Below are 25,415 nucleotides of genomic sequence, written 5' to 3' on the forward strand. Positions count from 1 at the left end.
CGATAGTAATCGAAAAACTTAGTCCAATTCGATTCGATTATCGATAGCAAATGGAGTTTGATTTTCAAACACTACTAAAAGTGTTTATCTAATGTTGTTTGTCTAATGTTTTTGTTAAATGCTGTTGGTCTAATATTGTTTGTATAATGTTGTTGGTCAAAGGTTGTTTGTCTAATGTTGTTTGTCTAATGCTGTTGGGCTAAGGTTGTTTGTCTAATGTTGTTGGGCTAAGGTTGTTTGTCTAAGGTTGTTTGTCTAATGTTGTTGGGCTAAGGTTGTTTGTCTAATGTTGTTGGGCTAAGGTTGTTTGTATAATAGTGTTTGTCTAAGGTAGTTTGTCTTAGGTAGTTTGTCTAAGGTTGTTTGTCTTATGTTGTTTGTTGGTCTAAGGTTGTTTGTCTACTGGTGTTTGTCTTAGGTTGTTTGTCTAAGGTTGTTTGTCTAAGGTCATTTGTCTAATGGTGTTTGTCTAATGGTGTTTGTCTAAGGTAGTTATTCTAAAGTTGTTTGTCTAATGTTGTTTGTCTAAGGTTGTTTGTCTACTGGTGTTTGTCTTAGGTGGTTGGTCTAAGGTTGTATGTCTAAAGATAATTTTCTAAAGTTGTTTGTCTAAGGTCATTTGTCTAAGATTGTTCAACTAAGGTTGTTGATCTAGGGTTGTTTGTTAGATTCATATTTCTTTTATGGAAATTTCAAGCAACAAGCTTTGTAAAGTCCTTTCAAACATCCACACAGATTGAAAGCATAACATCAAAATGTCTTTTACCCAAAAGGAGACATAGTAATTATAGTCAATCTATATCTGGTCAATCTTTTGTTTCATGTTCGACCTTTTACTTGCAATGCATATACAATAACAAATAAAACAGAAATATGTTACAATATAAATGTCTTAATCTACAACATTACTGTCAGATCAATCCATTCCATAACAAAAACAATCTAGGTTATTTAAGAAATCTCACCTTGTACACTTTCTCATATTCATTTAGACTGATGTCCTTCAATCTCTCCCATACTGCCAGTAGCTCGCTGTCACCTGAAATATTGCAGCAAGGAGACTGGAATTTTTGAAATCAAAATTTACAATGAAGAAATAGAATTACATGTCATGGGCAAAAGGTGCTTTTAATGACATTTATGGTAAAGCTTTTTCAAAAGAGCTAGGTGTGGTTTGTTATGCAAAACGGCCATAACCAACATATATTCCATTACAATTCATGCACGTACTACAACAACTACCGGTAACTAGGTTGTTGCTTCGGCTTTGTTAACGATTACCACTGAACACTTCCAAATGCATATTAACTCAAAGGAGAAAATTTCCAGAATTAGCTGATCGCAAATAATGAGAGGAAAGAAGAAAAACAACTTGCCAGTTGAATCAAATGATTATAATTGATCATTAGAACATCACTTTACTTAATAGCAACAAAACTGCCAATGGACGCCAACTTTGTCAGCCAATTCGATTAACAGGCACAACTCTAGAATCAACAAACATTACATTACATTATGTTGTTGAAGTTGAAAACATGTGACATGTAATATCATTGTAATTATAATGTAGTTATAATTTTCTTGCTTAAGTACCAGTATTAACAGGCAACTGTTAAATACCTTCTTCCATTTTGCGAAATGTTTCCACGGCCTCGTCGTTAATTTTGTGTGGATCCTGACTTACATCCTTGTTGACACTCACATAGATCTGCCAGGATAAGACAAAGTAAACGTATGACTCTAGTATAAGCAGGGTAAAAAATATTCACAAGCCTACAAGCCCTGCTCTAAGTAAATAGTTAAATAATGACCAGTGCCCATATTCAATATATTTCTTATCGGTATCCTAACTATCCTTAGAAAGTGTGTGTATACCACGTGATAAATTGCGTCATTAATGCTACGTTGGAAGGCAATATTTTGCTTCGATTGAAGACTTTAAACAAAGATAACTTTTCATTTTCTTAACCATTTTAGATAAAACATAGCGCAGTCAATGACGCTTACACAGCCCCGCCTTTGGTCTTTTATCAGTCTGATTGGAAGTTAAGTTTCTTAAAACACTTCGACAAACCTTTTCACAATATGGCCGTCTGACGGAGCTCTGTCAAAACATTGATTTGGAAACAGGTTTGTTAAAGTGTTTGAGGAAACTGATCACCTAATCAAACTCCGGTTATTAAACAAAGGTTGGGCTTTTTAAGCAGCATAGACTGCCCGTTTTTTCATTTAAAATGGTGTAGTAAAAGAAAAGTTATCTTTGATTTAAGTCTTCATTTTAAGCAAAATATTGCCTTACGTCATAGCATATATGACGTAATTTATCACGTGGTATACACACACTGTTAGACATGCCTCACTGATTCCATTCAGTCTATTGGCCAGGTGTTTTTACAGCCAATCAAAACACTAAGATTCTACTCTAACATTCAAGTCAGGGCCAGTATTCAATATATTTTTTTATCCTTCAACATGCCTCAGTAATTCTATTTTTCAACGAAATATACAAGCCAATCAAAACACTTAATTTCTAGTCTAAAATCTAAGTTCAATCTAGGTTGGTTATAGAATACTGCCTATGGGCCCATATTCAATATTTTTCATTTTTCTTATAAATCCTAAGACGTGCTTCAGTGATTACATTCAGTTGATTGGTCAACTATTTTTACGGTCCAGACATGAACTATACAAAGAAGGGCTCGAAACAATTTAAATGCCTTGTTGACAGTTGAAAAGTCCAATGTTTATGACTTAACAAATTTTATAGAATTTTATAAGGATATTAATTTTAAAGAAATTTGAAAACGTCCAATGCATTTTTGATATTGATAACAAATATATTTTGCTATATTTTCAAATTACAGTATGTCAAAGAGGAGACATATTCAAAACATATTAGGCTACTCAACGTCACCTCGAATAGATGCTGCAGTGGATCCTCTTCTAATTTCTTCTCATCACCATATTTCTTAAACGCCATAGCCAACAAACCTGCGTTTTGTTGAAACGAAACACTTAACTTATAAATGCAGTATACATACATTTACATGTATATGTTTCAAAATAAGAGCTATTAGTCAGAGCTCTTCATACATAATTTATTGTTTTTAATTTACTTAATCAAGAAAGAACAAAATTCACTTTCTGACCAATGTAGGTGGTGTATAACCTAATTTAAATTATACAATATAATCATACAATAGGGCATGTGCATCTTACAGGACAGTTGATTCAAAAGCAGACTTTACAGAGCTTGTACTGTTAGTTACCTCCTGTCTCAAAAATAAAGATAATCTTATAATATATTACCGTTATAAAATTATTATGCTAGAAGCTTTTAATTTTTCTATCACTGCATTGAAAGCCATTTGAATATTAAACCCACCAAACTGGGTTCCCCAGTCCCCCAGATAGTTGAGTCTGACCACGTTCCAGCCATGTCTTTCGTACAGGTTGCTGAGGAAGTGACCAAGAATGGTGGACCGCAGGTGTCCCATGTGAAACGGCTTTGCAATGTTTGGTGAGCTGAAGTTGATTAATAAAATTGAAAGAACAGAAACTTACCTCGTTGAAAAAAACTTGTTTATGATTCTGTTTTAGTGAGAATCTGCTTTGGAATAAAATTTAACATTATTTTCAAAAAAGCTTTTTATCAGTGTTAATTAATAAATTGATATTTACTAAAACCTTTTAGGTAAGAAAAATAACAAGCATTATGTACACAAAACATAGCTCTGAAAGTAGTTTATCTTTGTTAACTGGCAGATCGTGAAATATTCAAATAGTGTATGGAGAATAACAATCACATTTTACGGTGTCAAATAACATTTGAATATTGTTCATTATTCAAGGTTTTGGTACTGCCTTTAAAGTATTGTTTAATGTTTTTAAAGGGGCTGTACTCCGTATGATAAAATGGCGAAAAAAAAAGGAAATTGTCGAAAACTGACATAAACTTGGCATCGATGTGTACAATGCATTGAAACTTACTAACTGAAGTACCACATAGATTACATTTGGCTAGTCGGTGTTATCACGTGATATTACCGAGGTAGGTGTATAGCTTAATTATGTCACCCAATTAGAATTAGCCGTCATAGCTCAGTGGACTGCAATTTTGGTGACACTGGTTCGAACCCGGTCTCCGACACAATTTTTTTTTTTAATTTTGGTACAATTATGATATCAAAGCGTAACACATTCTATTAGATAATTGTCCTGAGATTCGTTACAGAAAAAATCTTTTGGTGCCAATCTGGTGTACAGTCCCTTTAAGATATTTTACATCTTAAAGCTGCACTCTAACAGAATGACAAATTTGACATTTTTTTTTTTTAGAATCAGCTAACTTTAGCAAAAAATTAAAAAGTTGTCCAACGGTCAATCTGTGAGGGTGCAATTTTAAGTTCCATAAAATTAAATTTGCAAAAATTCAACGAATAATATTTGAAAATTATAAATTTAAATACTCGCACATTTTCTGGAATGAAACTGATGAGTTGTATATTAAACTTTCTGACTTACAACTGTATTTATGATTAATATTATTATCAAGAAATACCTATAACTACATGTATATAAATACCTATACTCCACTACAACTGTTTTCTTGGAATTTTCATGTCGAGCTTGCTCATCAACAAAGCCATATAAATTTCCTTGGGCTCGAATTTGACTCAGTAAATTCTGAAAGAAACAGAAATGCACGTACTTTCTCATTGAAAATTGTACTTTTATGTCCAATAATAATTATAAACGAACCAAGACATTATTTTATTTTCCAAAGCATGGAGCTTCAGTTACAATGTACATCAAAACCTTATGCATATGTAAAACTAGAGATTGAAAAACCACACAAAAAACATAACCCATAATGACTCCCGGAAAATTCCCATAATTATTGTACATATCAATTATGTGTTCACGCTGTGAAATCCTTATTTAACAAATGCATTATAATCAGGGTTCTCAATAAGTTTTGGTTAAACCATCTCAAATAGTAAAGTAAATAACCAGCTTCTACTTACTCTAATGAAAATTCATTTAATTTTCCAAATTTTAACCGGCCCTATTGCCATTTGTCCATTTTGGCCGGCAGCCGGTTCTCATTGAGAACACTGATAATGATTGTTTTTCATACGAAAAGACATTATGTGTTCAAATAATCTTCAAAATGAGGAAACATAATATTTTTCTTTGAGAATGAGTAATTTATTTGTAAAATTGAAATTGCAGCTGATTGCAACACATTATTTCCAGCAGGGAATAATCCATTTCTTCCACTCAACAAAACAAAATATATTTCACCAAAAAAATCTCGCTTAAATGGACCAATATTCACAATAATTCATTTTCATAGAAAATAGAAAGAAATTTCGTATTTAGTTGATGATCAGAGACAATTATTTATAGATTTTTAATAACTATTTTCTATAGTGGTTGAATTATTGGTATGCTACCAATCATTTCAGTGGATTATATTAAATATCTTTTGCGTTGGAATTAATACTTACAGCTGCACCCTCACAGATTGAAAGTTTTGACAACTTTTTTTATTTTTTGTCCTGGAACGAGCCAATTTTAACGAAAATCCACGGAAACCAGTTATATAAGACTGCTGACAAAATATTAGATCGCAGATTATTATATATAAGTTCAAAAATTAATGTTTTATGCATTTTTCATAATTTGTTAGTAACAGTTTAAGCCATAAAACATTAATTTTCGAACGGAAATATAAAAATCTATGATCTGATTTTTTGTCAGCAATCTTATATTCTTATATCATTGTTTTGCAGATATTTATGCAAAAATTTGCTCTTTCCAAGACAAAAAATATAAAAAGTTGTAAAAATTGTATATCTGTGAGAGTGTGGCTTTAAAATAAGTGTACAAAAAAACTCATCATACATTATACTGGTTTTTGTAGATTTTCTCCATGTAAAATTCCATTCCGAAATATTGCATATTTATTCAAGAAAAAAATCTTTATCTGTGCGAAAGGGGTCCCTAACCAGTAAGGATGAATTTTGATTAATTTCAGTGTAATCCTCAATTATCGTCTTTCCTTTTTTAATTAAATGATATATTTTTTTAAATATTTTATTTTTAATTCACTAACCACTTAAATATTTGGTCGAAAGTCAGCAAATTTGGAATTGGTGTGGGCTTTTTAAGTTATAAAACAATCCATTGATTGACATCCGAAATGAGTGCATATCCGAATCAACTCAATGAAGCAAAGTTAAATCGGAATTGGGAATGAGTGAAATGGATAGTATTCTTAAATAGTCTATGACAATGTAAATCAATGTGTATTTTTACTTTTTAAGACAAAAATCCTTACAATTTTGGACAGATGCTTTCTCATGCAGTATGTAAGCCTCATGGTTTGTTCGTTCTTGGTGTCACGAATATGATTGAGTACGAATGTATGGTACGGCTAAAATGCGGACGAATTAGCTGACGTTATCAAAAACGCCTGCGCTGTGATTCTCCCCTGACATTTCGTATTATTCTTGAGAGCGATGTTACATTCATAGGAAAGATTTTTAAAAAGATACAGTATATCTGTTGAATACCTCTCTAAAGTCGTAGAGTAGAATAAAAGAAGAAGATTTTTAATTCAATAATATTTTTTTGCGCATTTCGAATCCATAACCCCTGAACATGTTTTTATCATGATCATGAAAATGTTGAACAGATAAAACTAATGACATCATCCAGCAAAATAACTGTCTTTTATTATCGATATTCCGGAGTTAAATATCAGCTTCAATAGTATGCAGAAAAGGTTGGGCCCAAGAAATTTACACCATTAAGTTGCGGCCGGTATTAATGTCCCACATTATAATATATATCATGTAGTGCTTTTGGTGTTTCATCCATAAGGGTCCAATGTCATTTGCTCCAGCATTCATATCTGTTGCGTTTACAAATGACGCGACTCCATGCATGCTTGTTCCGCAAAAGATCGCACGACAAATTGACGTCATTTCCGTTCACTTAAAATGGCAGATGACGCAAAATGGACGTTTACCAAGTAATTTTAAACGCACTGTTTATGCTCACAACGTACACATTCTTTGTTCATTTCTCGAAGACTGCACACGAAAATTTTATAGCTAAACTGCAAGTCCACAAAGGGGATGACTGCCCATCCGGGACCGTCTTGTATCGTATAATTGACAACGATGTGATGTATAAAGTACAAATTCAGCAGATTCTTCCCCACGACGTGTCAAAGACAGAAAACAAACTGAAGTTTTGTGCAAGAGAACCCCTTAAAAACAAAGACGAGGACAGCATGGGAAATTCAACTGTACAACGTGCGGATAAACCATTGGCATACTACTTGAACCAATTCTGTGGTAAAGAAAATGACCACCCACTCGTTCAAAACCAACCTGGGACGGACCAATCTGTAATTGGATATCTGCTAGAAAAAGTTAAAGGGTACCTCATACAAACATTCACATAAATTGACCATGTTTGAAATTGTTTTGTTTTTTTACTTAGGCTGCATAACATGTCGGATCAATTAAAAGCGTAAAATTTAGGTTGACGAAAAAAAAATTGTTTCTAGTTTTAATGCATTCTCTTCTTAAACTCACTTGACTTTAATGATAAAAAAGCTAATGATTTAGGAAAAGATAAAAAAATAATAGCCTTTATAAATGTATTTTTTTAATTAATAGCTACGTGATTACAAATTCCAAAGCTAAAAAGGCGCCTTAACATCACTAATATTTTTTTTTATCTGTACAGTACCTAAATCATGGTCATTTTTTGTTTTTATCCGCCAAATGAGTTAAACACATGCATTATAATAAAAAACAAAACATGTTTGCATCAACCTATATTGTTCGCCTCAGGAATCCGGCTATGCATGTGAAGTGATGTTTGTATAGACATCCGAACATTCGGAACTCCTCGGCCATTTTATCGAAAACAACCTCCGATGTATTTGGACGGTTTACATACTCAAAAAGTGGTACGTTTAAGTCCGCTGCAAATAGATCGCGTAGTAATCTTATTTAGCAGTTTAACTTTATGACTTAACTCTTGGGAATCTTAATTATGTTTGCACTAAAACACTTCTCTGGCAATCAATTTAAACTGAGATCAATAAATACAACTCTTAAACACTACATTTAAACACTACATTTAATTAATGATATTATTCAAAAATTTACGAACTACTTCAACTGATGTACCGGCATACATCCGAGGTTGTTTTTGAAAAAAATGGCCGAGGAGCTCCGAATGACATCCGAAAAGGCCCTATGTGAGTTTCTGCAGCCTATACTATTATGTAGTATTTGTGTGTGGCTAAGAACCAGCTGATCGGTGTACTATACATTATATATGTATATATCGGTAGTCGGTGTTAGTGTCCGGCGGTCGTGGGTTCGACAAGGCTAAGTGTACATGAACTCCAATGTTTACTCGAAGATATACATCACAATAGTGTTTATTTCACATTGAGAAATTTTAACAAATGGTCACTGCTAAAATAACACTGCCATCGGTTTGAGCCCCAAAACGGAATATTCTCTAAGCCTCTCTAAAAAGATACGGGTCGCGGCCGGTTTCTCTACCCATGACACGGACCCATGCTGCATTGAGTACGGTTTGTTCTATATACAGGTCAGACGAGCGGAAGCTGCCACCTGACTGTCAGACTCCCTCAGACGTTTGGTCGTATCAGACGCTTGCATGGGGGATATTTCCGGGAACTCTCTGGTGTGGGTTCGGAAACATGGCCGAGGATATGTACGGGAACTTAGGTGAGTTTAACTAACGTCTAGACAGTAAGTGTCTGGGTCTATACCCACGAACGCATTGAGTCAGAGTTTTAGTCTAAGGCTAAAAAAACGTATTCTTAAATGTTTCAGAACATCTATGGTGTAGTTATTTCCTTACTAAAGATATGTGGCTGAACGAAGAACCGATTATTTTAACAGATACAGCAACGGTTAACGTCTTCGCTGCTGTAGAAAGAAGTGAATACGGGTCCTGTTTAGTGTGCGATTCCTGTGTCATTAAACAATGGCACAGTGATAGGGTGCTGGGCCTGCGCTAATATTCAGTATCGTCTTAATTGAGTCTCAGACTCGGAAAAGCGAATTCTTTACGGTCATAATTGATTAATAATGCTGTTATGTTATTCTTGACCGAAAAATGTGTAAACAATTGTTCAATATTGTCTTTGTCACATACCATGCTAGTTTTACCATTATTGCTCTTGTAATAAACATATGGTCACTAAAATCAAAGAGCTGCGGGTTAGGGATTCAAGATTCAACTTATTTATTAAGTAACTTGAACACAAAGCGTTCCTCAAACATTAGAGTATTGAGTCTCAAATTCTGATTCAGGTCAGACGTTAGTAAATAGGGTTGTGTTTTGCTTGTGTAAGCTTATTTATACTCGCATTTGGGCAAGGCCCATTCGGTGAGTGCTCTGATAAGACTGTTAGTCATATTAGGTTTTTAGAGCATAGTACAAAGACATATTATATGTTCACCTGGTTAGAGCTACCCTGGTCATTTAACGTGCACCAGAGTATAGCACTAGCACACGGGAACCCTATTTATTAGTATATTTTTTCTGGCGCGGCGGGGAATCGAACTGGTGACACCTGATTGACAGTAAAGTATGTTACTACTACACAACGGACCCGCCACAAGTTGAATACGAATCCTGCAATGTCTATATAGTGTTCTAATGTAGAGTTCAACATATCATGCAGTGATCCATGAAGTTCGTGCAATCCGATTGGCTGACTCATCATTAAAATGCGACGTTAAAACATGATATAACCAATTCAACGCTAAAATGTTTGCACATTCGGAACACATCGGCCGTTTTCCGTCGAAAACAGCATCGGATGTTTGCCGGTTCATCAGAAGAAGTATTTCGTAAAAAAAATATAATCACATTAATTAGTTCTAGTTTAACCTGCAGCGTGTATTATAAAGTTTAAATTGATTGACAGTGAAGTGTATTATTGCATAAATAATAAAGATTCCAAAGAATAAAGTCCTTAAGTCTAACTGCTAAATTGAAATTTAAACGCGATCTACTTGCAGCGTAGCCAAATGAAAGCCAATGCATCCGAGGTTGTTCTCGATTGAAAATGGCCGAGTAGTTCCGAATGATATTCATACCGTCGCAAATTTTAGAATTACAAGACAGTTATACATATAATGTCGTATGTGAAAAACTACAGAAACAAGATCAGTAGCAAAAAGTTTTAACATAAACCCGTTTTAATGGCCCCGGGTAAACACAAGCCATTTTATCGTGTTGCGCGCCATTAAAATTAAAGGTAACACCATGTGCTTGCTGATAACTAATAATTTAAGATCATTACTGTATCGAAATTACTGTATATAATTTCTGGGACCAATAACAATAATCCTGCTCCCAGATATAACACAGTAAATGCAGTTTGTATATTTAACAGGAGACCATTCGGAGACAGACGACTGCTGTAGACAACACGACCTTTGCCGCCCTATGATCAAGGCACTCCAGACGCGCTATTTCTTATCAAATCCAAGCGTCTTGCCGATCAGTCATTGCGGATGTGACGACGATTTTTACCGATGTCTCCTTCGCGTCGGATCACCAACATCGAGGACGATTGGGCGGATTTTCTTTAACCTAGTAAAAATGAAATGCTTTGATTTTGACATGAAAGAAGTGTGCGTGTCCTCCGTTATGGGCCTCTGCACTGCCATGGAAACCAAATGTGTTTCAGTGTTGAAAAGTAATAAAGAATTTCCGACTTAAAGGCCTAGTTTAATGAATGTTTGGCATGACAACCCCCTGCTGTGCATCTCCTGCTAATTGCACTGATGTCACAGTAGGGGCCAATTTCCTGTTTATTGGCTCAGGGCCATTGGGGTCCATTTCTTTAATACAACCTCCAAAACTGCACAGCAGGATATTCAGATCGGATATCTGATAAGACAATTAGGCAATTAGATTAAGATCAATACACAGACACTACACGTTTTTTTCATTAATTACGTGTAACACTACATGTAGGCATAGTTATACATTTCTACATGGAAGTATACATGTATATAGACTTAATGAATCAACACGATTCACCCTTTTTTAAAAATAACGTTTGATCGGGGAATAATTGTGAGAACAAAATATGTTAATAAGTTTTTTTAAAAACAACGATTAATTACAGATAAAACTAGGCATTATTATGCAATTCCACATTCAAGTACAGATGTATATATGCTCAAATCAACACAATTTACGGTGTGTTTTTTTATAAAATAACATTCGATCGGTCTAAGAGGTGTGAAACCGTGACATGTTTATAAGTTTATTAATAAAACAATGATTAATCACATATAAAAATATACATAGTCATACAATTCTACATAGATGAATACATGTGAATATTTAAGGACATATATATCCGAAGACGTTTCGTTCATCGGATGATAATCGCAATTGCCGAAATGCCATTCAATTAAGGAATGGAAATTGAGGTGTAAATATAAACTGAATGAATCAACACAGTTCACTTTTTAAAAAAAATAAAATAACGTTCGATCCGGCCAGCAGCGCAAAAACGTTTGTAAGCTTATTAAAGAACAACAATTAATTACAGATAAAACTTGACATTATCATGAAATTCTACTTTGGTGTACATAAGTGTATATTATAACTATATGCCTGAATTAACACAATTTACGTGTTTTTTTTTTATAAAATAACATTCAATCGGGCTTAGATATCTGAGAACGAAACATGTTTATTAGTCTTTAAAAACACAATGATTAATTACATATAAAACTATGCATAGTAGTACACTTCTACATGGATGAACACAGTTCACCTTTTTTTTTAATAAACGTTCGATAGGGTTAGCCGTGTCAGAACGAACTATGTTTATAAGTTTATTAAAAAACGATTAATTTCAAATAAAACTTGGCATTATTATGCAATTCTAAATGGATGTACATATGTTTATATTACTAAACAAATCAGCTCAATTTAACCTTTTAAAAAAAACCCAACAACATACGATCGGAGTAGTAGTGAGAAAACGAAATATTTCATTGCGTTTACTCATAAACAATGATTAATTACAGATATGCTTAAGAGAATTAAAAACTAATCATAACTTTACAGTACAAAATAAAATAAAACAAGGATTGAATGTTTTAGAATGGCATGGAAGTTATCAGAGCGGGAGATTGTGAGATAAAACAAAATGTAATTATGAATAACTCTCTTAATTTGACTTCCTGACTGTCCTAAGTCCAACTACATGATCAGGGACGGATCCTGTATTCGGCTTTAGAGGGGGCATAACTAATGGGCGTTTAACCCTTTGACTTGCGCCCCTCCGTCCAAAATGGTGCATTTTGGGCATATCTTATTACTTTTTTCACCCACCCCCACCCCCTGGATCCGCTAGTGAGAATAGAGCTTGAAAAACGATACCAAAACACACTCAGAACAGTCATGAATTCAAGCGTCGAAATATCAAGTAACGGGATAATTAAACTACAACACTGGAAAAACGACTCCGATGATAATTGATTGATTGTGGAATGAATCAGTCGTATCGTTGATGACGTCACTTGTTTTATCGACGTCACATGCATCCAACCGCAAAAAATGACATTTGACAAATAAAAAAACGTCGTTTTATTCAGATAGGTATTCCAACGATATTGAGTGTTTTTGTTGTGTATCTATATGAATCAACCCAATTCTACATAACTCATTCAAATACTCACAAACTTCAGGAACTTATGAAAAGTAAAGATAGAGCAAACTTAAAAAGCATGTGAAATAATACTAGTATCGAGATCTCCGTATAATTCAAAATGTTAGACATTTTATGATAAAAATACTTTTGAAATGCATGGTACATAATAAAATGCTAAAATATAAAATAAACATACGTTATACAGTCGAACCCCGTTGGCTCGAATTTGCTTGGCTCGAATTCCTCGTTGGCTCAAACTAGATGTAGAGGAACGATGTCTTTATATTGAAGGTTAACAATCCCGCTTGGCTCGATTATTTCCGAGGCTCGAGGTATTTTCGCCGGTCCCTGAGAGGTCGAGCCAACGGAATTCGACTGTATATAGTATGGCGTTAATGCTCTCTGTCGTAATAAATAGTTATAAGAAACTGTCATGATCGTTTGGAAGCTAACAGTGGCCAGAATAGTCGTCTTTTGAGATTCTGTTTGGTACATATATTTTTTTATATGATTGTTTTGTCAAATAGTGTCATATAGTGTGTCGATTGAATTCCAGCCAGTAATACCAAAAACATAATTTGAGAAAATGGAAAGTTTAAGTTGTTTTCAGGTATTTCTGGCTTTCATAACTTTAATGTTGATATTTATTTTTGATGTTTACTACACATTAACACGTCCAAAAAGGTAATATATAACGTGTTCGCTGAAGTTCTTTAGCTAGATTTCAGGTTGACGATTTTTACTAAAATTCTCCATTGGATTGGATCGCAGAAAAACGTGATGCCAATTGAATAATGAGAGTTAAATATTAAACTAGCTTTTCCGGTAATGACACAGATATACAGTCGTAAAGTTCACAACATCGCCAAGTATTAAATTCAATTAGTGTAAATAGGTTAGTAAATCTACACTCTAGTATATAAAATATAAAAAAAATATCATCTTGTATCCGCACAATTATCTATTCAATATAAAGACAATGAAAAATGAGCAGATGAGCATGACAACGCTAGAGAGTTGTTGGTGAGCGGCTGCCACTTCCGGGCAGTCTCGGGTGTCCACCGGAAGTTTGTGCGCTTCTCTCGTCTCCCGGATGTACTGGTTCACGAGGTCCTCCATGATGGAGAGGGGCATGGCGCCATTCTTAAGAATCACGCTGTGGAATTTCTTGATGTCAAAGTGACCACCTAAAATAATTATTGTCGTTTGTGCAACATGATTGGGTTTAGCACGGTAACAATGTTATATATTGATACATAGTTGGTGACCCTATATTATGCAGGTCTCATTTGAAACGGACTGACAAATATGATAAATTATATGTAAAATAAATGTTCGAAATATATCAAAAATAAAGTTATGAAAGTTTTCGACTTATGTTCATTCATATTTTAACTGAACTCGGATGTGAAAGATGAAATTTTAAGGCCAAAAAGATAAATGTGTAATTCTTATATATTCACCCTTTCACCCGCCCTCTCAAATATTAGAGTTTATAAGGTTTGCCCGCGACCATTGACTGCTTCACCCCCCCCCCCCCCCACGGTGCACTTTCTTAGATGCCTAAATGGGGAAAATTACTCTAATCGTTGAATAAGTTTTAGAGCCAAGGCGAATAAATCAGCCCTAAAGAATTGGTTGTGTAACAACGATGACATACATATAAAGTAACTAAATGAAAAGATTAACGAGGGGTCTGCCCCGGGTAAATGGGCCGTGTTTGTGGTAAACATCGTTTAGTTGGAGATAGTCAATTATGTTGGATAATGGCCGAGGTGTTCCGATGGCTGCCCGATTATCCGGAAATTGATAGGCTTTGAAGATTTTTGAGCAAAATCCGGCTATCGGTATCCGCGGAAAGGTGTATACAGCATGGACGTTTAAATCAACTTGTCAGTCCAAAGATTAAGAAAGTAAGATGTTCCATTACATACATGTCTCGCGAGTGGCGTTTAACCTCAGCTCGACGACCTTGAGCTTGCCGATCATGTACGAGGTGGCCTGGCCGGGCCACGTGCTGTACCGGTCCACTTCCCGCTCCAGGGACGCGCGCGAGCTTGCTGTGTACTTCAACATGTAGTTTACCGCCTGGTCTCTGGTCCAACTGCATGCAAATATAAAGTTATAAACAATTCGATGTTCGATGTGTAAACAATTAAAATCGCCTATATCTTTCTTTAAATGTGCTCCTCCAGAAAGGCCCGCGTGTCTGTTGTGAACATGATCATGAAGTTGACCGCCTGTTTACCTGCTCCAACTACAAAATAAGTACAGCCCAAACTCGCTATGTCGAAGTCGTTTGAACATCAGGAAATACTTCGAGATAACGAACATTCGATATTACCGAAATACAAAACGTATATACTAAACCAATGATATTCGAAAGAAAATTGGCATAGCCAGTTACAGAGTTCGACATAGCGAATTTCGACTGTAAGGAAAATTTGCCTTATAGCGTTATTCTATACAGATGGCTATTACTCTAATTTGGTATTTCAAAAAAACTGTTTATTCTTTGGTCTGGTTAAAGTTAGCCGAAATGTTTATTGATTGGTCGATATTTATACAAATATGATTGCTGGCCAATTAAATTACTTGCATGTGTAATCTAACCACAAGATAATATGTGGATTACTTATCCAGTTTTATACAACTTAATTTTGTTAAAGTTAACAAAGTTGTTAAAGTCATCGATGTTAACTTTCAACTCGTTACAGCTCTTGAAGCTTAATGGATATACACTTGTGAGCTGCTGTATTCCTAACAAGATTTGAAACAACTGTATCAGCTGCATTTGTTTACAAACATGTAATTTGTGAGTGCATGATGACATTATCAAATATCTATAAAACAGTTTAAACAGTATGTCGTTTATCACGTAGTTAAAGGCCTAGTTTAAGGAATGTTTGGCATGACAATCCCCTTATGTGCATCTCCCACTGATTGCGCTGTTTATTTATTTATTGGCTTAGGGGCCATTTCTATAATAAAACCTCCGAAACTGCACAACAGGACTGGACGTCTCACGTTTGGTTCGCGGTCAAACCATAACCCATCCAATGGGCGCCGACTTTAAATTAACAACGTCGAACATGGATCTAAATAATATAAAACTGTAAAGTACTGACCCCATGTGATGGATGCCTGTATCCACAACCAGTCGTGCCGCTCTGAATATCTCTAGACTCAACTTTCCCATCCTGAAACGATACGTAAGGTAGAAAAATGCACCGGCGTAAATCGTTAATTGTGTTTATAAAAAGTAGGTCACTAGGTCAAACGTTTCAAATACTATGTCACATTTTGCACCGAATACTTCTGAAACCTGGCCACAATTTGTTTCATCTACGAAATCGATGCTTCTAAATATTCTTAAGCTATAAAACTCTGGATATCAGCTCGAAAACGTAATACATGTACTAGTATTACATTTATATCTATCTTTAAATGCATTAATTGATTGTTAGTGTTCATCTGCATGGTGACCTATGTCCATTTAAGTTAACTGTTTTCTCAATATAATATTTTTAGCATGTACTTGTCGAGATTTGTTGAGAATGATCAATAAAAATTCTTGTTATTCGATTAAATAAAATTATGATGTAAAGATATAAATTAATCAAATTAATTGCAAAATTGGACAACAAGTTTTTGAGGAGTTTGCACAGGAACATTAAAATTTTGTGTATTTAACTTCTCTGATCTTAGGTTACTTAAAAAGTTTCACCAGTGCCAGCAAATTTCTAAAATCTTGGATTTAATTATATATCATGTAGGATTACGTTTCAACATTTTGTTGGAATAATATTGCATTTGTTGTTTGATTTACATTTTGTGTGAATCAAAATCCTTGGAAATCTAAAATATAGAAACAGTGAAGGAGATATTTCGTGAAAATATTATGGTCATTATTTTTTATTCCAGGTATTGAACTTTCCACATACGTATTTGAAATTACTTTTATTTATAGATAATGTTGTTATTGTTTAAAGCTGCACTCTCACAGATTGAACGTTTTGACAACTTTTTTATTTTTTTGTCTTGGAACGAGCCAATTTTTGCGAAAATGCATGGAAACCAGTTATCTAAGACTGCTGACAAAAAATTAGACCACAGATTTTTATATTTAAGTTCAAAAAATGAATCTTTTGTCAGCAATCTTTTATCATTGGTTTGCAGATATTACGCAAAAAAAATCATTTTTTCGAGACAAAAATAAATAAAATGTATTAACGGTATATCTATGAAAGTGCAGCTTTCAGGTTTTTTGCTGATTTGTCTTTCTTTGCTGTGCCTTGTTGTTGTTACTCTAGCAGTGTTTTTTTTACATTTAAGGATATGATAACAGGGCCCTTTGATAGGGGAAAATAGCGGTGTTTTGGCAAAAAGCGGAATAATACGAATATGATTTATATATAATGTTCATTGCCAACTAGTTGTCAAACCTTTTGTTCAACAAACCTATGGTAATATTCATGAATGGCACTATATTGCTACATTTACTAAGTAAATGTTAAGAGATCAGTGTTCCTCATTTTTTATGTTAAACAAAACAAGAATATTTTTAAAGATATATATATTCTTTTAGAGGAGGGAAATGGGGCCTAATGTCGGCCTCAAAAAGGGCCGAAAAAATAAAAGCCTAGAATTTAATTTAAGTCGCAATATTGGTCATACTTGTCTTTGTCGTTGTGGTACATGCCCATCTGTTCACCGAGGTCCTCCGAGTATAACCCCCAGCCCTGAAATATAAAGGATAAGGTCCGTGCTTTATCAATAAAACACTTGTCTTCCAATCCAGGGGTCACATGTTAGATACCCCGCCTCACCACTAAAAAAAATTACTGTTTTTTTGGTACGGGGGCGTGGTCTAGTTGTAACACAATTGACTGTCAATCCAGGGGTCACAGGTTCGATACCCCGCCTCACCACTAACCAAGTAACTATCTTTTGGTAGGGCGGATCCGTGGTCTAAAAGTGACTTGACTTGACTGTCAATCCAGGGGTCGCATGTTCGATACTCCAATGTACAAGTAAAACATACTAATATGGGAGTCCCGTGTGATAGTGATATACATTGGTGCACGTTTAAGAACCAGGGCAGCATTCGGAACTCCTCTGCCATTTTTTTTCAAAAACAACCTCGGATGTATGCAGGTACATCAGTTGAAGTAGTTCGTAAACTTTTGAATTATATCATTAATTAAATGTAGTGTTTTAGAGTTGTATTTATTGATCTAAGTTTAAATTGATTGCCATTGAATTGTATTATTTCAAACATTTTTAAGAATCCCAAGAGTAATGTCACAAAGTTTAACTGCTAGATAAAATTACTACGCGATCTACTTGCAGCGGACTTAAACGTACCACTTTTTGAGTATGTAAACCGTCCAAATACATCCGAGGTTGTTTTCGATAAAATGGCCGAGGAGCTCCGAATGCCAGGGCAGCTCTAACCAGGGTTACATTGCACTATGTTCCCAAAACATAAAATGACTAACAATCAAATCGGAGCACTCGCCGAATGGGCCCGATGGCGAGTATAAATAAGCTTACAAACACACACATAGGTGCGATAAATGCACATGTGATACTGCTATCCACTGGTTCTTTCTAGAAAGAAAGCTTCAAACCTCTGAGTAGGCTGTGTAGAAGGGGAAGTGCAGTGGGGCGCCGAAGTACTTGGAGAAGTCTGTAGCGCGGCGGAATATGGGGATGGACGGTGACGTTAGGGCGTACGCGTCCTGCAAGTGGTGTCCGGGATCCGCCTCGTGCGCCAGCAGCGCCGGGATTTCCATCTTCAATCTGGTTTAAAGTACGCATAGGTAACTGATGTCGTGGTTTTTAAATCATAAGTTTACGTTTTTACTTAATAAACCCTACTGTTATTACACACTGGTAACACTACACAGTGAACAAATATTCCCGTGTTTGTGATAATGGCGCGTATTGGTGTATATTGCGAGAGAGGATTAATGTTTTTTAAGCTTAAACTTATTTAATCTATTTAAACTTTAGTCTTGTGTTTTTGGGGAAACCGGAGTACCCGGAGGAAACCCACTTGTCCGGCTTGGTGACCACAAACCAACCTCACATGCGGCCAGGCCGGGATACGAACCCGGGTCGCCTTGGTGGAAAGCGAGTGCCCTAACCACTGCGCTAACCGGACAACCATATTATTGTATTATTCAATGTAGGATCGCAATATATTTCACTAAGTGACCACAAAAAGCTATATTACACGATTGGCGTAGCCACGAGTGAACTAATTACTTTCGGTTTTCAAGAGGCGGGCTAAAATTTCAAAACAGCGCAAAATTTCCAATCGTTATTAAATTGTTTCAAAAATATCGAAATTATTTCACTGGTAAATCTCTACGAATCACCGAAAATCATATTATAAATGAAAAGTGTGACTGTATCTGACCTATTGTCTGAATAAAATTGAATTGAATTGAATTAAACTTTTTTTAGAATACAACCTACATTTACATCCAATGAAAATAGAGATAGGCAATCATTAAGTTCTACGCTCACTCCGCCCATTCTTAATCATTAAGATTTTAACTCATGCCATCTAATTATTACTTATCCAATAATTATAGATGTACCAAGCGTGGGCTTGCCTTTCTTTTTCCGAACAAAAACATGCTTGTATATCGTTTAGCACAATACTTTACTGTACTCTTCACGGTCAGCGCATACATTAGCATTAAGCTGACCAAGGCCTCATTACCATCATTTTAGTTGAAATTATGCATGCTACGACAGTACGTGACCGGTCATATATGTAAAAATCTAGTTCATATATTCAGCTAACTTAAAGCTGCACTCTCACAGATAATCCATTTTTACAACTTTTTTTTATTTATTGTCTTGGAAAGAGCAATTTTTTGCGTAAATGTCTACCAAACCAATGATATAAGATTGCTGACAAAAAATCAGATCGTAGATTTTCATATTTCCGTTCGAAAATTAATGTTTTATGGAATAAAAAGTTACTAACGGTTTAAAAAAATGCAGAAAACATCAATTTTTGAACTTAGATATAAAAATCTGCGATCTTTTTTTTGTCAGCAGTCTTATATAACTGGTTTCCATGGATTTTCGCCAAAAAATGTTCGTTCCATGACAAAAAATAAAAAAGTTGTCAAAACGTTCAATATGTGAGAGTGCAGCTTCAAAGGCCACATAGGTCATCCTTTTGATGAAAACCACACTCTGCTTATCATGACCAATCTTTAAATGTTCCCATTTCAAGTGGGATGGAAAGCCCAATGAATGTGAATAAAAATTCAAATCATATCTTAACACCAGTATATCAGCTTGATCTGGTCAGTGTTGAACGCGACAATAATATGAAAGAGGTAATCAACAGTCGTGAAATATAAACATGTTAATGTAGGCGACGGCAATGAACTATACCGTACCGTGATGCTGAGATAGTTATTTCAAGATGAAATCAAGAATTATGAATTAATTAAATAAATCGTTGGTGGAGAACGTAAGAGGCTTTGATCCATCAGTGATCATATACAGTGTGTGTATACCACGTGATAGATTGCTTCATAAATGCTACGTCGGAAGGCAACATTTTCCTTCGAATGAAGATTTTAATTAGGGATGATTTTTTTTAAACAAAGATAACTTTACTGTTTCTTCACCATTTGAAAAGAAACATAGCACAGTGTACGCCGCTAGTGGAGCCCCGCCTTCGGTCTTTTACCAGAGTTTGATTGAGAGTTTGGTTTCTTAAAACACTTCGACAAACCTTTTTCACAAAACGGCCGTCTAACGGAACACTATCAAAACATTATTTTGGAAACAGGTTTGTCGAAGCGTTTGATGAAACTATTCACCTTATGAAACTCCGGTAATAAACGAGGACGGGGCTCTTTAAGCGGCATAGGCTACCCTTTGTTTCATTTAAAATGGTGTAGTAAAGAAAAGTTATCTTTGTTTTAAGTCTTCATTTTTAGCAAAAGTTTGCCTTCCGACGTAGCATATATGACGTAATTTATCACGTGATATACACACACTGATATAAATTTTCTAGAATACAACCTCATTGGCAGACACATTGGCAACGCTAAATCTGACGCAGGGAGTGTATATCCGATCAGTTGCATTTAGCGGACACCCGCGAATGTTGAAATTCATAATGATTAAGCTAGTACTTAGCATGCAATGCCTAGCTGCAGTTTCATTTGCTGTAAATGTAGGTTATGTTCAAAGATGTGCAAAGTACTCTGTCGTTAAAGTTATGCTACGTTTACACTATGTTCCCGGTGGCCACGGCAGCCCCGTTTGCTCGAAACGTATTGCGCCGTGGGATTTTGGCCATTTTTGTCTCCATAAACAAGTTTTGTTCGGTTGTGCTAAGTTTCCTCACGTTTTATCAAGGTAACCGTGACAAGCCGTAGGGGCGAAAAAGTGGTTCGTCCAAGGCGCACTAAGGTCCGGGTGCGGTCTACCAGGGATGCATGTACGTTGCGTCCCAGTCCGATACGTTCTGATAAGATCCCTCACGTTGTTCACGTCTTCATCCAGGTCTGATGCGTTTTCCACGTTTAGTCAAGGCCTCCTTTGCATCGAACGCGAACACCGCAGAGCTTTGGATTACGTTTGTGTCCACGGTATAAAGAAAATCCCCCAGGCAACAGCAATCACTGTATCAGAATATTTCGACAAGTAAACATGAATTCCCAAGATGAAGAAGATTTTGTGTTTTCACCGCAAATGAAACGTAACGAAACGGCTATCGTCCACCCTAGCTTGCCGTGAAAACCGTGACAAAACGAAGCACAACGTGACAAAACTAGAAAGGAACTTCAGATGCCGGGGATTACATATTATTCCCGCCCCCCTACGGACGATTTATAAGTTGTGTAACGGCCTATTACGTACTGTCACGAACTGTCACGTGTCATTGCGTTTAACCCGTTTTACTACGACCTACTACGTTTCTATCCACACCGTGGCCGCCGTGGCAAATTTTTTGACAGTTTAAAATTCTGGCCCGGCATGCACGGCAATAACGGTCTGTCACGTTTGCATATCCCGTTCCCCCGCGCTGTCTATCCCGTTTTCTCCACGGTTGTCTGAAACGGGGCTGCCGTGGCCACCGGGAACATAGTGTAAACGTAGCATTAGCGCGAGAGACAATCTCTTTAAAAACAGATCCGCCAATACTCGCTTATGACCTACACAACGTAGTGAAATAAATTGAACGTCACGAAATGATTTTAATGCCATTTCGAGAGACCCTACCTCAGACAAACATTTTATCGTTGAGGTTTGTAATACATATCCCGACCCTTGCAACACATCTCAAGGTCATTGGACCGCCAGTGACTCCGTTCTTGTTAACGTTTAAAAAAAAAAGAAACTTGCGCACACAACTGGATTAAATCAGGAGATCGGGAGATTATAAGGTGAAAACGTACACTTTCTTGTTGACGTTGGCGAAAAAGACTCCTGGCCTTGACCCATCGGGGGCTCCGTTCTTGTAAATACCGAGGGGTCCATTATTCGGCATCTTCTCTATGCTGAAATGAAAGGTACTAATTTACAAAAACAAAACTCTCAACAAGAGTAAATGAAGTTATTATATGAATTACAAATTACTCCCCCCCCCCCCTCCCCTTAAAAAATAAAAAAGGGCAAAGGGTAAGCATCCCACGGGCGCCTTATCTGTCTTGATATTTGTAAATAACAACGACCGCCGCAGGGACGCTCTAAATGGCCGTTTATATTTAAGACCCCACGGCCTAGTGGTCTAATGGTATAAATCTCCGTCTATCACCCTATACGTTGTTGTTTCGATCGCCACAAGGACAAGGCCGGTTTAGTGGTATAGATGTCCGTCTTCCACTCCTATATGTTGTGGCTTCCATCTCCGCCAGGTTGAGGTTGGTCTAGTGGTATAGATGTCCGTCTACCTCCTTATACGTTGTGGCTTCGATCACCACCCTAGATCCAGTGGTATAGATGTCCGTCTACCTTCTTATACGTTGAGGCTTCGATCACCACCCTAGATCCAGTGGTATAGATGTCCGTCTACTCTCTTATATGTTGTAGCTTCGATCACCACCCTAGATCCAGTGGTATAGATGTCCGTCTACCTTCTTATACGTTGTGGCTTCGATCACCACCCTAGATCTATTGGTAAAAATGTCCGTCTACTTCCTTATACGCTGTGGCTTCGATCACCACCCTAGATCTAGTGGTATAGATGTCCGTCTACCTTCTTATACGTTGTGGCTTCGATCACCACCCTAGATCCAGTGGTAAAGATGTCCGTCTACCTTCTTATACGTTGTGGCTTCGATCACCACCCTAGATCCAGTGGTATAGATGTCCGTCTACCTTCTTATACGTTGTGGCTTCGATCACCACCCTAGATCCAGTGGTATAGATGTCCGTCTACCTCCTTATACGTTGTGGCTTCGATCACCACCCTAGATCCAGTGGTATAGATGTCCGTCTACCTCCTTATACGTTGTGGCTTCGATCACCACCCTAGATCCAGTGGTATAGATGTCCGTCTACCTTCTTATACGTTGTGGCTTCGATCACCACCCTAGATCCAGTGGTATAGATGTCCGTCTACTCTCTTATATGTTGTGGCTTCGATCACCACCCTAGATCCAGTGGTATAGATGTCCGTCTACCTTCTTATACGTTGTGGCTTCGATCACCACCCTAGATCTATTGGTAAAAATGTCCGTCTACCTTCTTATACGTTGTGGCTTCGATCACCACCCTAGATCTAGTGGTATAGATGTCCGTCTACCTTCTTATACGTTGTGGCTTCGATCACCACCCTAGATCTAGTGGTAAAAATGTCCGTCTACCTTCTTATACGTTGTGGCTTCGATCACCACCCTAGATACAGTGGTATAGATGTCCGTCTACCTTCTTATACGTTGTGGCTTCGATCACCACCCTAGATCCAGTGGTATAGATGTCCGTCTACCTTCTTATACGTTGTGGCTTCGATCACCACCCTAGATCTAGTGGTATAGATGTCCGTCCACTCTCTTATATGTTGTGGCTTCGATCACCACCCTAGATCCAGTGGTATAGATGTCCGTCTACCTTCTTATATGTTGTGGCTTTGATCACCACCCTAGATCTAGTGGTATAGATGTTCGTCTACCTTCTTATACGTTGTGGCTTCGATCACCACCCTAGATCTAGTGGTATAGATGTCCGTCTACCTTCTTATACGTTGTGGCTTCGATCACCACCAGGGTGAGATATCTGGTATATTTTCATCATAACAAAATGGAGCATTACAGCAAAAAATTGAAGAAAATAGTAATGTTTTTTTGATGTTTTAGTGAGTTTAAAGTACTTAAACTTTATAAATTTTGTCATAAAAGAGAATGATTGACACTTTCCTTGATAGATACATACATAAATATTTAGTTTTCTGAAGCGTAAAATAGATATGTAGGACAAGGACAATAATTTATTGCAAGTCTTTTTGTAAGACCTTTTTGAAGATATCTCATGAAACTGCACCGACCGGTACCAAAGTATTGTCAAGGGTTAAACCCGATACCAACAATTTTAGGTAGCTAGATTGAGTAAATAATAGGCAGATACGGTTTTAATGAAAATGGTATGCATGCTTGTCGTTTCATTCATTCAAGGTCGAGGCGTTAGAAAAGGTCGAGACGTAAATAACATTCTTCATTTGTTAACCGACGTTATTCATTGTCAAGCCTGTAACTATATTTTTGAATAAAACTTCAACATATTTACACTGTCGCTAACGATCGCTTTAGTGGTTATTTGGGTCCCGGCTCGAAGTAATATGAGAGGGATACAAAACAGAACAGAATGCTAACGTGAGCGACTAAAATCAGGGCAACCCTTCTAATTGGTGCAAGTTGGTTCCACCGCCTTGTAATGTATTCGGTAATATATAACAGGGATACAAAACAAAACAGAATGCTAACATGGGCGACTAAAATCAGGGCAACCCTTCTAATTGGTGCAAGTTGGTTCCACCGCCTTGTAATGTATTCGGGAATATATAACAGGGATACAAAACAAAACAGAATGCTAACATGGGCGACTAAAATCAGGGCAACCCTTCTAATTGGTGCAAGTTGGTTCCACCGCCTTGTAATGTATTCGGCAATATATAACAGGGGTACAAAACAAAACAGAATGATAACATGGGCGACTAAAATCAAGGCAACCATGCGTTAAGTTAAGCCCGCGATAGCTAATGGGTGCGATTTGGTTCCCCGCTTGCTAGGTTTTCGATAAAAATGGCCTTGGAGTTCCGAATGCAGATCAGTTTGTTTAAGTGAGCGACTGTTAGCCCCTAATTGAACGCAATAATCCGATATTTGGTTCGCAGTGACGCTAACAAGGTATGTTCAGAAGGTCGGTAGGTTAAAACTAATTTCTAATTATGAATGACAACATAAACTCTGATAAAAGTGTATATTCGAGGGATTTGCTTACTTCTGACGTCACATTAAGAAGAATGCCATCAACGCTCGTCTTTTTCAATTAAACAAGAGAAATAACTCGACGATTATCAAATTCGTATAAGCTTTGCTATAAATTAACCTTTGGTCCAGGCAACATGTGTACCAAATTTCATTTGAATATCTTAAAGGGTTATTGAGTTAAAGAC

General features: G+C 36.4%; 3 protein-coding genes across 3 annotated transcripts in view; 1 reads left to right on the forward strand and 2 right to left on the reverse strand.

Moving 5' to 3' along the window:
* Positions 1-6,415, reverse strand: part of LOC128243495 (uncharacterized) — a 28,475-nt gene extending 22,060 nt beyond the window's left edge. The window contains exons 1-6 of the mRNA XM_052961292.1: positions 6,347-6,415; positions 4,586-4,686; positions 3,386-3,525; positions 2,915-2,991; positions 1,621-1,708; positions 966-1,039 (exon numbers count right to left, since the gene is read on the reverse strand). Of these exons, the coding sequence (XP_052817252.1) occupies positions 966-1,039; positions 1,621-1,708; positions 2,915-2,991; positions 3,386-3,525; positions 4,586-4,686; positions 6,347-6,388 (522 nt within the window). The 5' untranslated portion in view covers positions 6,389-6,415. The remainder of the gene's footprint in view (positions 1-965; positions 1,040-1,620; positions 1,709-2,914; positions 2,992-3,385; positions 3,526-4,585; positions 4,687-6,346) is intronic.
* A 612-nt stretch (positions 6,416-7,027) lies between these two features.
* LOC128244324 (group 3 secretory phospholipase A2-like) lies at positions 7,028-10,800 on the forward strand. The gene is made up of 3 exons (XM_052962338.1): positions 7,028-7,455; positions 8,650-8,789; positions 10,472-10,800. Exons 1-3 carry the CDS (start codon positions 7,028-7,030, stop codon positions 10,798-10,800), a joined length of 897 nt encoding a protein of 298 aa, XP_052818298.1.
* A 372-nt stretch (positions 10,801-11,172) lies between these two features.
* LOC128245102 (uncharacterized) overlaps positions 11,173-25,415 on the reverse strand; it is a 36,697-nt gene continuing 22,454 nt past the window's right edge. The window contains exons 11-16 of the mRNA XM_052963320.1: positions 22,201-22,302; positions 18,388-18,559; positions 17,432-17,496; positions 15,883-15,954; positions 14,689-14,858; positions 11,173-13,941 (exon numbers count right to left, since the gene is read on the reverse strand). Coding sequence (XP_052819280.1) covers positions 13,712-13,941; positions 14,689-14,858; positions 15,883-15,954; positions 17,432-17,496; positions 18,388-18,559; positions 22,201-22,302 — 811 coding nt within the window. The 3' untranslated portion in view covers positions 11,173-13,711. The remainder of the gene's footprint in view (positions 13,942-14,688; positions 14,859-15,882; positions 15,955-17,431; positions 17,497-18,387; positions 18,560-22,200; positions 22,303-25,415) is intronic.

The sequence above is a fragment of the Mya arenaria genome, chromosome 8 (genome assembly GCF_026914265.1).
Source record: "Mya arenaria isolate MELC-2E11 chromosome 8, ASM2691426v1".
Classification (NCBI taxonomy): domain Eukaryota; kingdom Metazoa; phylum Mollusca; class Bivalvia; order Myida; family Myidae; genus Mya; species Mya arenaria.